General features: G+C 38.9%; 1 protein-coding gene and 1 pseudogene across 1 annotated transcript in view; one reads left to right on the top strand and one right to left on the bottom strand.

Annotated features, from left to right (window-relative positions):
- HEPHL1 (hephaestin like 1) overlaps positions 1-17,758 on the bottom strand; it is a 64,384-nt gene that overhangs the window by 4,816 nt on the left and 41,810 nt on the right. Inside the window, exons 12-17 of the mRNA XM_006907478.1 lie at positions 16,143-16,356; positions 10,877-11,016; positions 8,101-8,241; positions 4,566-4,672; positions 1,883-2,105; positions 471-610 (exon numbers count right to left, since the gene is read on the bottom strand). Of these exons, the coding sequence (XP_006907540.1) occupies positions 471-610; positions 1,883-2,105; positions 4,566-4,672; positions 8,101-8,241; positions 10,877-11,016; positions 16,143-16,356 (965 nt within the window). The remainder of the gene's footprint in view (positions 1-470; positions 611-1,882; positions 2,106-4,565; positions 4,673-8,100; positions 8,242-10,876; positions 11,017-16,142; positions 16,357-17,758) is intronic.
- LOC112476223 lies at positions 3,583-3,701 on the top strand (annotated as a pseudogene).

Genomic DNA, 17,758 nt, shown 5'->3' with positions numbered 1-17,758 from the left:
TCCAGTATAGCTCACTAGGGCAAAAATCAAAGTAAAGTTTTGGACCCAAGCCAAAGCTGGAAATAGCTTCGTTACTAGATAGGGCTATTCTGTTGGCTAATCACATAGAAAAGAAATGGGGAAAGGAAAGAGAAAGGAAAAAAAGGAAGGATGAGGAAAAGGTGCAAAATTCTATAGATGCTTTCATATATAATATCAACAGCATTATCCAGAGTAGTTAGAATTATCCCCATATAAGTGATGAAAATCTGAAGTTCAGAGAGGTTTTTTAAACAAGCACAATAAAATGTATGTACATATTAAGAAATATCTATCAGGGGAGGGGTATAATCACACTATTCTGTTCCATTCTTTAATACTGACTACCCACCCCTCATAGAACTTCTTAGTAAATAACCCTCTTCACAATGGAAATCTATTGAATTTATTCATTCAAAATGTCTTCCCCAAAGTATTTTCCTTAAACTTACTTTGAAAAGAAAGCTCTCAGCATGATAATGGATGGTATGAATGTCCACTTCACTTCCTATTCCTAACAAATACCAGTTTGTCATTGTATCTTCATTCATGATGAGGCCGTGGAGATTCCCAAATATCTTTCCATTAATAGCTAAGACGGTGAAAAGAAAATAGCTTTTGATTAGTGAGAAAATACTCACTACTTAATCTGGTTTTAGGAATGGTTCAAGACGATTTTTAGGTCACCAATATTCTCATCTGCCTGATAAACAGGGAACAATCTCACTTGCGCTTGTCAATGTCCCCACCATCTAGACCAAAAATCCAGATTACTAAGAAATCCTTATACAAAAAGGGCTAGAAAGAAGAAATAGCAGTTTATTTTTGAAAGCTATTTCTTGGGGAGCAATGTGAGTTGTGTTTGTTTATTCAGCATATTCTTTTTATGCTGTAGATTACAGCTACATGTGTGAGGTAGCCAGATTTATACCATTCTACAGTTGAGTGGACTAAAGCAGAGATCAAATGTATATAAATCATAATTGAACCAATTAGAAGTTATTTCATTAATATTTCACTTTCTGAGAACTAGTTTGGGGCAAGTTCCTAAGTCTGTCTGACTCTCCAAAAAACGTCACATCAGCTGAGCCCATGATCTCAGAGTGACCAAAGGAAACTCAAGCTGGGTTGACGTGATAGTGACTCACTCTTGTTTTCTACTAAATTTTTATTCTGTGCATCATGATACAACCAAATTAGTTACATTCATTAAGAAGAGAGACATACTAAGAAACGTTTGGGAGAGGGAAGCAAAATTGGTAGGAGAAAATAGCTGAATCAGAGATCAGGCTACTATATTCTAATCAACGTTAGCAATTAAGTAGCTTTATGACCTCGGGCAGGGCCTATCTTTTTGTACACTTTTGGCCAAAAGTACATCTTGGTGAAAGAGTGCAGATGTGTCAATTAAACACATTATTCCCACTTAAAAAAAAAAAAAACTGCCTTAAATTACATGGAATTAAATAACGTAGACACATTAAAACATAAATTTGATGATGGCATTTTATCAAAAACAGTTAAACCAGGCCCTTAAATTTGACCAATTAGAAGTTATGGCGTATTCTTATAAGTGATGATTCATTTTTTAGGAATTACTTCATGGTTTCATAATTTAGGGATCCCAGAATTCAGAAATAGAAGTCCCTAAAACAGTTGGTCTAAAGCTTCACTGGACCTTGCTGGCAGCCAACCAATGGCTTGGCTGGCTCCCACTGAAGGAAGCTTTAGAGGACTTTCTTCAGTCCAAGTGTCCTGGGGGATGGGGAAGGGCTCAGAGAAGGAGGCTGGTGACCTCTTGCAGTTATAGAAATTTCTGTGAGCTTATCTCAACAAGGGTCTTCTTTTAAAACCTCTGATATACCGTGCATTCTGTTGCTCTCCTCAAAATCGTCAGTGTGCTTAAAATCTCTTGGGTCTTTATTGAGATACTTCTTAATATTGTCATCCAGATACCAAGATTCATTCTCATTAAATATCAAAAACAAGAGAACAAATTCATAATCAACATCACTTCTTCTTCCCTTTTCATTCAACACTCCTTCTCTGCATATAATCAGAGGACCTATCAAACCACTGTATGTATCCTGAAAGAAAATAAAACTGAATTAGAAAAGCCTTTAAATAATTTAATAATACAGATTAAGTGCTTGTAAGAAAGTCATTGTAAAGAGACTAATGACTATGAAATAAGTACTAAGGAGCCCTGAGAATCAGGGTGATCTTTATGAAAATTTAGGAGTATTCCTAAAAGTTTGCTACAGAGTGAACTCCTTGAGGTCCAAGGCTGTGTCCCTCACTTATCACAGTCTTCAGAGCACAACCTCATGTTTAGTAGAAAGTAGTCAATAAATATTCATTAAATAAATAAATGCTTATTTCTATTTTTGTGTTTGTTTTTTAAGTGAGACTATATTTATAGCTATATGCAAATATTTATATTCTACTTCTGCAAGTAAAAGTGAACAGGGTGATTAGTAAATGATACAGGACCATGGATGATGACCTCCATGTCAAGTAGTTCAGCCCCAAACTTTCTTTTAAGGAAAACTCCCACTTTTCCAACTGCCTACTTAGATATTGTTCCTGATGTGCTTCCAGCAATGATTCAATCTGCTAAGCATTTCTAAAGTGGGCTTTATTATTTCCCTCAAACCATTTTTTCCTCCTCAATTCCCTATTTCTATAAACAGCATTATGATATTATCTGTCATTTAGGTCAGAAAACTTGATTTCAATGTTTAATTTCTCTTTCTTTACTTTGTGCCATCTCGTTTCCTGTTAGATCTCACATTTATTTCTTTTCCTTTCCCCATGCTTCTCCATTCTGTGACTTCCTTTCCATTTCATCTGCCCCGCTTTTAGTGTAGGATCTTACCACCTCACTCTGGACTAGAAATAGGCTCCTCTCTGGTTTCTGGCTCATCTCACCTGCTGCCCATCTTGTTCACTGCCATCAGATTAATCTCATCATTTCCATATGTAGAAGTCTTCAGTGAATTTCCATGGCCCACTGAATAAAATCTAAATCCTTGACAGGTCCTCAACCCCCTCATGTGCTCTTCCAGGAGATTTCTCTAGTTTAAGCTCCCCACTGCTTTCTTTTCTTTTCACTAACTTAGCTAAATGGGACTCACCATTTCCCAGACACACCTTCCGCTTTCCTGTTTGCAGCTTTGTTTATAATGTTCTTTCTTCTAGACTCTCTTTCTAATGCCTCCTATAGAACTCACCAGATTCAGAGTTGTATTATAATTATGAGTATGCACATGCATTATTTCCTTCCAAAGATTATAAATTCCTTCAAGACAATATTTGCATTGCTCAACTACTTGGTAGAGTCATTTGCAATCACAAGTGCTCAATAAATTTTTGTTGGGATGCACAAATAAAAACATAAATGTGGGTATCCCATAATTCCAATGTATAGGTTTATTTTTTCAAGTGTCTTGTATGTCAATCCTGAACTTTTGCACTGTCCACTACAACTCAAGGATATTAATGCAGCCGTCTAATACTTAAAAGGAAGGTTAAGATAATCTTTCACTTTGTTAAAATAATAGGCACTACGGCCATGCCACCCTGAACAAGCCCAATCCTGTCTGATCTCAGAAGCTAAGCAGGGTCAGGCCTGGTTAGTACTTGGATGGGAGACCACCTAGGAAGACCAGGTGCTATAGGCATAAAAAATAAAAAATAAAATAAAATAATGGGCAGTGTTTACATTTTATACCAATGTGATTTTAGTTTGGACTTTGATTTATGACATATAATTAAAGACTAGTTGTTTTGTATACACTCATGTGACTCAAATCCAATACTGGATCTTTGCCTTTAATTTCTAAATAAAGTTAACCTATTTATCATTCTGATAGTTCATAGTTTCAGTTACTGTTTGGAGTGTGCTGTCTTTTCCTGAGCCCTGATAGCAGTGGTAATGCCTTTAAAAATGATAGATTTAACACATCAAAAACCATGGTATAAATTATATTTAAAAATATTTTTATTTTATGGTTATTTACATATCTTCTATTGCTGCAAACTGCCTCATAAGTTCTAAATTTTGTAATTGAAACATTGGGATTTTGTCTCCCCCCATACTATTTTATTGTCTTTAAAAAAAATAATTTTATTTTTCAATTACAGTTGACATACAATATTATATTAGTTTCAGCTACACAACATAGCGATTAGACATTTATATTACTTATGAAGTGATCACCCTAATCAATCTAGCACCCATCTGATACCCTATATAGCCATTACAACATGATCGACTGTTTCCCCCACAAACTTTAGATTAAGAGTCAGCAAACTTTCCTTTTGTGAAGTGCCAGATAGTAAATATTTTCTACTTTGTTGGCCATACTTTTTCTGTCACAACTATTCAACCATAGGCAATGTAAACAAATGGGCCTGGCCATAGTTTGAGACCCCTGCTCTTAAACATCGCACCTCTTCACATATACCCACCAGAGCTGTGATAACTTAGTAGTCAACCGAAAGCCATATTGCTTTGAGTGTTTTGGTTGCTCTCTCCACCTTACCTTCACAAAGTTTACTGTTGAATAGTAAACCCATGGAATACAATTTGGGTCAGATGGCCCTGGACCAGACCTTTTAGGGACATTCCATCTATAAGTTTTTATTTCTCCTGAAACAAATGAAAAGAAAAAGAAATAATTTACTAGCGTTATCTCTGTTCCAGATCATTTACCTGAAGAAATACAAATGGATCTTTATATATTTTGGTTAATGTTTATTGCTGGGGAGAATTACTCATCTATTAGAAATAGATAGTTCCCATTAAACTCATCTTGATTTTCTGCAGTTTCAAAATGGCAGATTTTTCATTTCAGACTACAGCCTTCCCTCTAGTTTGCCCTTCTATTATCAACTGATGTTTATTCAGGAAATGAAGACATTTTATACCTCACTGTTTTTCCCTCTCAAATTTCATATCTCCCTCCCAAAAGCTATGCTTGAGCACACTTAAATTACCATAGACTTCAGCCTTGGCTTCTTATGAAATCTCCAGGGAGCTTTGTAAATTCTCACTGCTCAGACCTCATCCCAAACCGATCAAATTAAGAGTATCAGGGTCTGAGACTAGGACATCAGCATTTTTTAAAGCTTCTCGGGTAATTTTAATCTGCAGGCAGATGAGATCTAGTTAGAACCAGAGAGAATCAGAGAGACCTAGTTCCAAATCTCAACCCCATGACTTCCAATATACCCAATCTTTGATAAGCTACTTAACCCCACTGACCTTTAGTTTCTTTACTTGGAAAGTGGGTTAGTTATCCGAGTTTTCATATTGTTGTGAGAATTAAATAAGATAAAATACCTAGGATAGTGCCTTACATTAAAGGCAGTCAATAAATGTTAATTTGTATGTATATTAATACAGCTTATTGACAGGCGCTGTATCTATGCATCCCCTGTGGCTGACCCACAGCCTTGCAGAGGAGTCATAAATATACTCAAGAATTAGGAAGATAATCACATTGTAAAAGTCTCAAATAAAAGCCACATTTAAATTCTTATCTCCTTTGGAGCTACCTGTGTCCCATCCCCACCCCATCAGGACAAACAACCTATAGCTGGATGTGAGCCACAAAGCAAAACAAAAGTAAAGCTTACTTGTAACTTTGCTCTATATCTGTTCCTACACCAGTAGGTTAGTAATTTAACTTTAGGTCTAGTTTTCATCAAGTTTCATTATAGCCCCAATGCCTTGTTAATTGCAAGACTACCATCTGATAATTTAACTTCCTAAATGCAAGTGGCTACAGGGGTGGTATTATTAAAGTTGACACTCCAGCAGGGAGTACGGCTCTAAATAAAAAGATGCCCAGTTAAATTACTCAAATGTTTTTTGAGTAATTTAATTTAAAAAGAAGAAATTTGACAGGGGCTGCTTACTTTTCTTATGATGCTCTCCTTGTCTCATGGGGATTCCCCGATGAACCTTCTCCAGCTTGCCTGCACTGTCTGCACCAAGTTAGTTCCCTGCTCCTGTCCCCATCTCAGCTCTCCCAAACCTTTCAGCCTGTCAGAGACCCACAGAAGGGATTCCCTCCCTTTGAGTTCCAGTAAGAAAAATGCCCCTTTGTCACTTTCTAATCATTCTTCTCCCCACTCACATAGCCCTCACATCAAGGACTGTTTGAAGGCCGGCCAGCATAGAGGAGCTGTGCCCTTTGCTAGTCACACCATTAGGATACAACGGCCTGTGAAAGGTCACCCCAACTTGTCCACAGTCCTACAGAGCCTCACCAGTGCCAGATTGGCACCTTTCTTTCTCCCTCTGGAGATAGTTTGAGCCATCAAAAATGAATATTTAGTGGCTTTTTTGAGCCATTTAAAAACCTTTCCCTCTTCACTGAAGCAAAACACATCCATTTTTTAAAAATCTAACAAGTTCAAAAAATGTGAAGAAGTAGAAAAGAGTATCTCACTCCACTACTCAAAATACCACCACAAAGCTTTAACTGCTACTAACATTTTGGCTTATTTCCCTTCTGGCCTTTCTTGTATTTTGCTTAACATGATTCCACAAGTCATTCACATGCCATTCAAATCTTCTTAAATATCATTGAATGGTTGCATAATAGGCCATTATATGGATATTCCAATTTTATTTAACTATTTTCCTATTGATAGACATTTAGGATGTTCATGAAAAGTTTCTTGAAGCAGCAAAACACAGGCTTTTGATATTGGGAATGGGGTGAAGTGGGGAGTGGCAGAGTAAGTTGGCCAGTGGCCAGTGAAGATTTTCCTTCCTCTAACCCCGTCCCTGCATAGGTACCTTGCTAACTTTTTCTAGTGATACATTAGATTTTCTTTTCTTCTTTTTATGCATCTCTCTTTTTTTTTTTAGTTTACATAACTTTTATTGTAATTACTATAGTATTAAGTATTATAATATTATTATATGTAAGAGGTAAAAAGGAATATAACTCCCCCATAAATATGCCAATGGTTGCTGTCAATTTCATAACTGAAAGTCATAGTGGCTCCTCCCATTTATTACTACCACACTTCAACCATGTAAGTGTTATGGGATGCTCCTTAAGTTGTGAGATCTTCTCTCCCTTCAGTGCGTTTAAAACCCAGTTGGAGTTCTACCTCCTTTATGACGCTTTCCCTCGTTACTCCTTTCCCTAAGTGCTCCTAATTAATCAATCGGTCTTAACAGATTTTCCTTCTCTGAAACTTCTATAAGCACACTCAGACATATTCTTGAAATTCTTCACCTCTTAGAAGGTGTATAATGCTGTATAATCCTCACTACTACTGAAATGATTCATCTTGTCTGTCTTTTTTCTTCCAAACTCATTTGAAATATCTTGAGAGAAATATGTGATTAAGAGCTTCAAGGTTCTGAAGTCAAACAAACTGGGGTTCCATCATAACTAATGCTTCACTTGGTCAAGTTCTTTACTCCTCTGTGTTTCATCATCTGTTAAATGGGCATAATACCATATTTCATCAATTATAGGATGCACATTTTTCACATTTAACATAACTGAAGTCAGGCTGCATCTTTCAATCAATGGCATGCTAAAGTTTAATTAGCAGCATTTTTTTTCTTGTTTTAGTAACAGATAAAATAATGATGATGGGAGCATTTGAGATCTTGCTTCCTGGCAATCTTGTCAATTTGGCTCAAATAAACACTTAAAAAATTCTCTCTCTAAAAAAAAAGAATAGTGATGGACATTATAATCAATGTTATCATATTTAATGGAATATTAGTGTCTACCTTACTGGGTTATTGTAAGGATAAATGAGTTTTTGTTTTTTTAAAAAACATGAAGCATAGTACTTGGCACAAGGTTAACTTTCAATATGTGTTAGCTATTATTACATTTACTACACTTTTAGGTCCTTGATGGACCCTAGAACCTCTGTAAACACTTGGTCACTAGATGAATGATGATCTCACACTGGGAGTGACTAGGTGACGGCTGGAACACACTGACACTAAAATGAGTGCTTCAAGACGCTAGAGATCAGAAAAAGGTTGAGTCTTGTGTCCTCATCAAGACATAGCAGATCTCTGGAGTAACTTACCTGGCTTTGTCATAGGCACTTGGAGTCGCTTCTCACTATCCATATTCTCCACACCGTGGGCTGAGATGGAGTAGGGTCGATTGGCTTTGTTCTTGAATATGATCAGGATAGAGTCACCCACCTCAGCATGTATCATTGGGCCTAAAGGCAAAACACAGGTCTGTGTGCATTATCATTGCTCTTTTCAACACTGATGTAATTTAAATATAGGTAGTATTTGGCAAAATAAAACAAAGGTTAGCTTCTTCATTAGTGAAGAAGGCGATATATTTAGTATTAAATATGTAGTGTGTGGCAATTGGATCGACCTAGCTTCAAAGCCTGCCTCCTTCACTTATTACAGAGGGCTTGGGTAAGTCAAGGCCTGCCTAAGTCTCAATTTCCTCATCTGTAAAATGGGGTTAATTACACCTTTCTCATAAAGTTATAGTAAGAATTAAATAAGATAATGTATGTAAAATGCTTATTTCAGTGCACCAAAACACAGTAATAAGTCCTTAAATTTTTACTACTGCTGAGACATAATTTCCAGAAAAAGCCATATCTATGATATGATGACTTTTAGTTGTAATTCCCCTGTGTAAATTTGTTAGGTCCGAAATTGCTCACTATCTGGTAAATGGATATAATAATAATGATAATGAAAATAATAATAATGATAATGAATATAATGTATATATGTATATATATATTATATATATACATTATATGTGTATAAAACAGATTTGAAAGATAAGAACAAAACTAAAACATTCATGTATTGACTTATGATCAATACAGTGATTTCACTAATGCATGGCCAGTGCAGTTTCTCAATATTTGGATACTTGATGACATGTGCTTTCTTCAGCTCCCCACATGTGCCCATTTCTGTTAGAAGCAACCAGCCCATGTGCCAGTGGAAACTATTCCACACTCCACTGGAGAGGCCTGTGCCAACATGACTGTGGAATGCGCCTTGCTCAGGCCAGGTCACCTCTTGGTGCCTAGAATGTGGCACAAACACAGTTTGCCCCACGCACGCCCCATACTGACAGAGCATCAGACACACAGTGGTCTTCAAGAGGCACCACTTTGAGGAGGATGGAAACAGATTCCCACTTTGAAAGCACCTCAGACCTGATCCCTGTTTATTTGTGTTCTTGGGCATTTATCGCACTCTACATTCATAGGGAGATATACGCAGGGCGGGAGCGGGGGTTGGGGGGATGGAAGGCCTGACCGTACCCAGCCAGTCTTCACTGATTCAGACCAAAGTTTTAACTGCTTTTTTGAGAAAGATCACTAAAGGCATTAAAAAATCTAAAATTTTTTGTGCTATTATTATCTTTGGAATGAAATAGTATAAATCACAAAATGTCTGAAAAATGCTCATTTAAAAAAATGATAAAGCTCAAAAAGTAATGTTTAGGCATGTTTTTTTAACAGTAAATATGAGTATAGTTATAGGTAGGGGCATGTGTATGCATATAGTAAAATCATGATTTGTATATTTATTACCACTTAAATTGCATTTGTCTTGCTGTAGTGGTGAGTAAGAGTGAATGCCTTCTGATTTATGGCCTGGTAGGTCACAGGAAGCAGTAATGAGGAGTAATATGCCTGCCATGTGCCCTTTGTAACTTTAGGAGCATAGGCCTCTCCCTGGGGTGCAGAAAATGAGTAGATGGGCCTTCTGCTCCCCTGGCTGAAGTGCCACTTGGCTAACCTTTGATGGAGTCACTCATTTGTGTCATTTTACTGAACAGACCCAAACCAGGGCTCTTTGGGGGCAACCCAGAGCCCTCAGCAGAACCAGCACCTTTTCTTAAGAGTTCAATTGATACACAAGTTTTGAAAGAAAGAACATTCTCACGGGCGCTGACTTCATTCAATGTGACAAACAAGCTTGAGTGCGTGTTCCAGGGTTAATAGATAGTGAAGGTATGGGGTAGGTGGATGGGGTATTTAATAATTTATCGAGCTAGCAATCATCGTACCTTATTTTAATATTAAAAAACACTGTATAATGCCATACTTTATACATAAGTTACCTGTGCATTTAAAAATGAGAACAGATTTCATAAAGTCATCTAGATTAGCCCTCTGCCTTAAGATCTCATCTTTACGATGGGGTCAGGTTGGGTGACTCCCAGGTGAAGAGAAGTGGGGAGGAAGACAGGAAGCACTATTTGATGGCCAGGCCAGGAGGCTCAGGGCATCAGACAGGTGGAGTGCATTCTGAGAAGGCCATGAGTGAGCGCCTCCCAAATTGAAAGCAGGTCTTTCACCCTTAGCAGCCCTCTCACATTAAGGGGTTCTTCTTTCATTATAATTATTTGGATGGTGTGTTGTTATGGCCCTGTGCACGAATAATCAAGAAGATATGCAGACACTCTGCTTGCTGTTCTGAGGCATGAGATTGCGGTGTGTTGTTATGGCCCTGTGCACGAATAATCAAGGACCTTGAAGAAGATATGCAGACACTCTGCTTGTTGTTCTGAGGCATGAGATTGTTTCAAATTAAAATTTCCCAGCTCAGCAGAGGAGTGAAAAAGGAACTTCAAGGCCACAGATAGTGGTTAGACTGCTTTGCTGATAGGGATTCCTGTTTGCACGTTATCTGGAAGTCTTATTATGACTATTCTTTGGACGGGCTGAGCACACAGCTTGCTCCTCAATGATGAGAGAGTGGGAAGAGGTTGCACTTGGCGAATGCAGTCAGGCTACTCTCTTCCTTCGCTCCCTTCTCAGGTAAGTCTAATGGACGTGCACACCGCTGCCATCTGTGCCATACCCAGCAGTTCTAAGTGCTCCTCTCGCGGTGGCCGGGCTTTGATCTCCACAAATTCTCCATTGGTGTATTCCCTGTAAACCACCTTCTTGTACTGAGAGCCAATCCAGTTTTCAGTGTGGTTCATAAATATATCTCCGTGTCTGCAAATCAGAAGCATCAGAAATTAAAGTCGTGAGACAGTAGAAAAACTGAGTGCTTCTGAGTGATCCAGGAGTGCTCCAGGGCAGTGCCTCTAAAACCTGGCTTCGATCAGGATTTCCCTGTGAAGCTAGCCTTTTGCACCAGGCTCTCTGGGAGTGGAGCCAGGAATCCGCATTTGAAAGTGCTTAAGGGGCTCTGATGTGGGCACCCCAGTACTGGCTTATGGTCCACTTTTGGGAACAGTTGCTCTATAGCCTGATGGGTGCTAAATAGGGTCAGCTTTAGCTGGAGACTCTTAAGGGCCCCTCGAGTTTATACTTCTTGGGACTAGCTAACCTCACATGCCCATACATGCACACACCCACACTCTACTACCCTGCATTCCTCTAGATTTCATACATATCATTCTGTGCCTTGTTATGTTTTTCCACTCTGATCTCAAGAAAGCCTGTGGTTTGTGTTTGTACATACGCCCATGTACAAATATAGATACAGTTGATTCTTGTAGTTATGTCATAGAAAGTCACCACAAATATTGAATTATTGAACATTGAACCATTATTCCTAGGGGAGATACAGGATTAGTTTCCTTCTAAACACTGGCCATAATATTTTCATCATCGTATCAATATATATGTGTTTTATGTGTTTCTGTTTAAAGACATCTTAATATATATTGCTGATTCAGTAATACTGAATCCACAGCCAAAAGCCCCGTAGCTCATGCCTAAATGAAGCTTATCTAACCTATGTATTTTCTCTGTAAGGCCTTCTTGAGCATTCAAACTCTAGACAGCACTTCAACACTATGCTGGGGGTAGGGTGTATTTTTAATAGCTAAATTACCAATAAAAAGCATAAAAATACAAAAAGAGTGGCACTAAAGAAATCACAAAAATGACATTTGTATGTGGTATGAGATCTGAAACAAGAAGGCACAGTGAAGCCTTGTTTGACCTCAGCTGGGAACATATATATCAATTTACACAAAATTTTTGCTGCAAATTACCACAAAAGTACCACAAGAATTGATTTGAAGGCGAATTCACAAATATGGAACCCACCAATAATGAAGATTGACTGTATATTTAATCTATCATCAGGATAGATCATCACAAAAGATAGAAAGAATATCCGTTTATCTCTAAAATATAATATGTCTCATATCCTTCCATTTCCCACTGTTAAACTGCCCACACTCCGACTTAAACTACCTCCATGACTTACCTACATTAACTAAAATTGCTCCTAATCATTCTCCTTGCTACCTACACTCCTCCTTCCCTCTGTTCTCTACACAGCAAGCAGAGTGATCCTAAACTGTAAATTCAACCAAGTCTGTCATTGTGGAAAGCCTCTTTTATGGCGTCCTGCTGCCAAACAACTTGAATTGCCTCTGATACCACCCCTTTACTGTCTGCCTCTGCCAGCCTCTCAAGCCTTGTTTCCCATCACTGGCCCCCAGATACTCCATGCTCAAGTCATTCTAAGCATTCACTCTCTTGAGCACCACGTACTCTCCTCACCTTCAGGCCTTCCATGTGCTGCTCCCTATGCCCAGAACGTGCTTCCTACCTCTTCAACTTGTCCACTCCTCACATTCCAGGTCCAAGACTCCTTCCTCTTGGAAGCTTTCCCTGACCACTTACCCTTTCCCTATCTTCCCCCCCCCCCGCCCCCACTGGGCTGCGTGCTACTGCTGTGAGTTCCTGCTGCACCCTGCACTCCTTCTCCTAGTGATTGCTTCACTCAACATGCTTGTTCTAACGTCTTCCCCATGGACTAGGGGGTTTTTGTGGGAAAGAACCTTGTTTGCCCTGCCCAGCAGTTTTACCAGCACTTTACACAATGCCTAGCACACAGTAGATATTTAACAAATGTGAGATTCTTACACTGTAACATGACTGCGAATCATCCAAAGAATTCAGTAAATTGCAAATTTGGGGGCTCATACTCCAAGTTTCTGATTCTCTGCGCATAGGTAGGAGTAAGAAGTATACAAGCATCCCAGGAAATGCTGACACATGTGGTCTTTATGCTTTGAGAAACACTCCTGTCATAGTATTAGATAGCTGAAGGCACTAGGATGAATTCTTCTAAAAGGTTACAGTCCGTGCTACTCTCGGTAAGCCTGAATAAGGGGAACTTTTATGCTAAGTATAATTCGATAAGCTCACATATACATGGGCAAATAATTTTTGACAAAGGAGCCAAAAATATACAATATAGAAAAGAAAGCCTCTTCAATAAATGTTGCTGAGAAAATGAAAAGCCACATGCAAAAGAATAAAACTAGACTGTTATCTGTCACCATATACCAAAATTAACTCAAAATGGATCGAAGACTTAAATATAAGACCTGAAACAATAAATAGGACTACATCAAGCTAAAAAGTTTTTGTACAGCAAAGGAAACCATCAACAAAACAAGACAACTGACTGATTGGGAGAAGATATTCGCTTATGACACATCTGATAAGAGGTTAATATCCAAAATATATAAAGAACTTAAACAATTCGACAACAAAAAAACACAATCCAATTGAATTATTTTTATATTAAATTTATCAGGGTGACATTGGTTAATAAAATTAAATAGGCTTCAAGTGTACACTTCGATAATACATCATTTGTACACTGCATTGTGTGTTCACCCTACACTGTATGGTTTCTAAGGGTAGAGAATTTTCCTTCTACTTTTATTTTCCAGGGGTCCCAATAATACTTGTGGTAGTGACAAGCGCAGACTCTGGAGCCGTGCTCTGCTGTTTTCCAGCTTTCCTTTTCTGCAAATAGGAAGATAATAATGCATCTAGCTCCCAGGATTGGTGTGAGGATTATATGAGATAAGATCTGTAAAGTCCTATGTCAGATATATATTAGGCAGCATGTAAGTACTTGCTTGATCATCATCTCCTTGAATATCGTATGCAATGCTGGGCCAAAGCTGATCAAATGGGTCAAGCGTGGTTGCAAGGGTTCTACCAGATAAGAGTTTGTAAAAGCCCTAGCAAAATGCCTGAATCATGGTGGGTGCTCAGTAGATGGTAGTAATTATCTCAAATCTCAGGCTGGTTACTTTACCTGCATATAAGTCCATGAGAGAAATACAATTTTTTTTATCTCTATAGCAACATAACCCCCCTGTTTTCAAATTCCAAGCCCCGCCCCTCCTCTGCCCGCACTGCCCAAACCCTGGCATTGTGCTGATGATCCCATTTGTTGCCTTTTAGTATTTTGATGGCTTCTCATTATGTGCTTAGTAAGGCCCTAGGAAGGACTTCCAGGCCTCAGGTGTGCTGACCAGGACAATAAATGTCTCAGGGATAACCTGCACTGAGAGGTGGCTGGAAAACAAGATGTTTGGCTTTGAGTCCAAGGGCAGAAACATAGCATCTGGTGTGCAGAAGGAGTGTTTGTCCCAGGGCTTCTATCTACAGGGGTGCCATAGATGTGCCACTAGGGGAACTCGTCATATCAATTCTGAACTACGCTTTTATCTACAGATCTGTCGTGCTTTGAGTATGTGAATATTCTCTCATTTCACTTTGTTTTTATTCTTTTGTGGGCAATACCCAGAGTGGCAGGGGCAGGGTACAAGCACACTCAGCACCTTCCATCTCTCTGCGTCACTTGGGAGACAATCCTAGAAGACTGAAACTACAGCTTCCTGCCAGCCCAGAAGGATGGAGGGCTCAAAACAGAAATTACACTGAGTGTCAAGAAAGGCTATGTTAAGGCTGTTTCTTGCATACTCATGGGCTAAGACTGTACATGAGACAAAATTATTATATAATTATTTCTTTAATTGTGGCAGCACTTTAATGAAATAATCATTTTAGAAAAAGCCAAATTAGTGTTTATTTCATATTCCACTGCACCAGAATCAGCTTAGCTTATATTGGCAGCTCTGATTCTGCAGAAGAGGGGTGTCTGATTAATTTAACAAATGGGTTGGTGAATAATTGAAAATTTCAAGTTGTCCTTGAGGCTAATCTTTTAAAAATTAAGCCATTTCGTTCCTTCCTTTATCCATAAGGTGGCACTGTTATACTCTCTTTTGCAGGAATCTGAGACCTCTAAACAGAGGCCAACAAGAAGAGAACCGAACATGGTAAGATCAGGAACAGTTTTGTGTAGAGGAGTTTGTGTGGCACAGCCATAGGGGATTAGTATGAGGGGTAGGAGAGGGGAGGGTGATAATAAAGAACAAAGAGAAACATAGGCACCAAAGCCAACATGGTGTAGTGGAGAGAAACAGATTTGTCCTTCAAAAGGCCTGTATTCAATTCCAACTCTGCCAATGACCAACTGAATGATTTAACTCTCTGCATTGAGTCTCCTCTTCTGTATGGAGACAATAGTACCAAAGCAGAGGGTAGTTGTGAAGTGAGGGGTAGGAACTTTGGGGGAGGAGGTGTGCAGGTCTGAACTTGACAGATGCCTCTATACCTTGTCGAACTCTATCCCAGTGCACCCTGAGGGTTTAGGGCAGGTAGAGGACCAAGGATCACGAGCCTGCTTGCTTGAGCCTCGTTGATTCTTTGCTGTTTAGCACTGACTGACAGCTCTTTCATGGGAGGGTCAATCTTGCAGAATTTCTGGATACAGGGCCTAGTAGAATGATCTGTTCCTCCTTTCCCAGCTTGGGATCTCTGCCAAGGCAATGCCTCCTACCTGCTGCTGGGTTGTCTCTCACCCTGATCAGCACTCGGTCAATGCCCATCCTCCGTCCCCCTTCCCCGTGGTCCTCTCACTTGATCTACACACCACCTCTGATGCCCGCTGCACCTTTTTGTCTTTCCATGATCACTGTGGCACCTGCCCCTTTCCCTAAATCCTTTTGCTCTATACACACTCAAAGGCACATTCATTGATCCACAGCCACACTTGGAACCAGCCACAGCGTTGGCACAGCAGTGCTGAGCGAAGTGCCCTCAGAATGACTCCAGAACTCCTTTCTGGAATGGAGATGGGAAGCTTCCCTAATCTCGTGTGCACATGGTAAAAGTCTGCCAGAACCATGCAGGCTAAACCAGGACATTCTTAGGTTTCCACATCTGATAAATGTCTACAGCACATGTACAATCCCACCCAACAGACGTGGCGTCTTTGCCCATGGTACCTTTCCCCTCCTGCGTCCAAGTGCTGCTTTTCGAACTCCCAGTTTTTGTTAGGGGCATAATCCCATTCTACCTCTTCAGCAGCGATGTAAAAGGTTCTTATCATCCCATACGGCTGCTCTGAAGGGTCCCTGTTGCCACAGCTGTTGACCTCATATATTTGACTCATGCCTCTTGTGAAGTGGTGCATGGTAGAACAAAACACCATGAAAATACCTGAAAGAGAAATGGCTTGACATTGTGTGTGGTGGTCGATTTTTTTATTTTCTTGGTTTTAGTTTGCTAACAAATTTACATATTTTATTATAAAATAATTAACCAGTAAAATGGATTTTTAAAAAAACATCGATTTTATATAGTATTTTAAAATCAGACTCTGAGGGGGAAAAAAATCAGACCCCAAGGGGAATAAATTACTTTGGATATTTTTATGGGGAAAAATACCGTTTGAAATTCATCTGTAATGAAAAAATGAAACTTGCAAAGTGATTTCTCTGGGTCTTCCCTGTCATGCACACCTATTAGAAGATAGTTGCTCCTGGAAAATCACTGATAGATATAATTATCTTCGTCCAAGATATAATTATCTTAGTCCAGCTCAGTTTAAAAAAACTAATTATCTGTAAGATTAATATCCCAGGCAAAGTTTAAATTAGGACAGATGTAGTCATGTATTTTGCCCTAAAGGATTTCATAAACTATAAAGCGGAATACACATGTAAGGTATTATTATTATTATTAAAGCCAATGTATTATTTCATTAAGCCTTTGAGCAAAGGAGATTCTCATTACCAATGGTAGGTCTACATTATGCCAGATGAAAAGAAAAAAGAAAAAAAGGCAACTAGATTTCTCTACATAATGCCAACACTCATGCCTGACCAAGAATTATGCAATTTTTAAAATGGATTTTCTAGATACGTCGGCATCGAGTAGATATATTTTAATTGAACTCACCATGAAATCATATTAAACAAAATTATTAAAAGATATTAACTCTCAGTGAAATTATTGAATATTTCCAATTATTGGGATCCAGTTGGAATTAACCAATTCTTACATAATTCCAAGATTATGGGATACATCTTCCCTTCCTCTAGTAGGCTCTGTTCTTAGAGATGAGTGATTAGTGTGGCTCTCATTTATATCTACAATGCACAGAGATAGCTTTTATCATGCTGCACATGTCTGAATATTGCCAAATTACCCCCGCAGGATGAGCAAAAACTATTGGCTCAGTAGGTACCCTAGCGGCCACAGGCACTGGTGAGGACCTTCACGAGGAGGGGTCTCTGTGAAACCACAGGGAAAACACCTCTGAAGGCAGACTTGGAAAGAGCTCCTGCACATGTTGGTTTCCAGGCAGCCTGTTAGTTATGTGTTTATCACGTTCTTCAATAGTCAGGGAATTATCTTCTCTCAGAGCAAAGAGGAGTTTAAGGCCTTATTTGTGGTGATGGCTTCAGGGATGTATACTTATTTCCAGACTTGTTAATTTGTATATATTAAATATGTACATCATATTTGTATGTCAATCATACTTCCATACAGTGGTTTAAAAACATAAGAACAAAAAGAAAATGTTTGAGTTGCGATGTGGTCTGTTCTAACCACATTT

This window comes from Pteropus alecto, unplaced genomic scaffold (assembly GCF_000325575.1).
Source record: "Pteropus alecto unplaced genomic scaffold, ASM32557v1 scaffold12, whole genome shotgun sequence".
NCBI classification, from domain to species: domain Eukaryota; kingdom Metazoa; phylum Chordata; class Mammalia; order Chiroptera; family Pteropodidae; genus Pteropus; species Pteropus alecto.
Note: the sequence above shows the minus strand (reverse complement) of the source record. Positions and strands in the feature narration are given on the sequence as shown.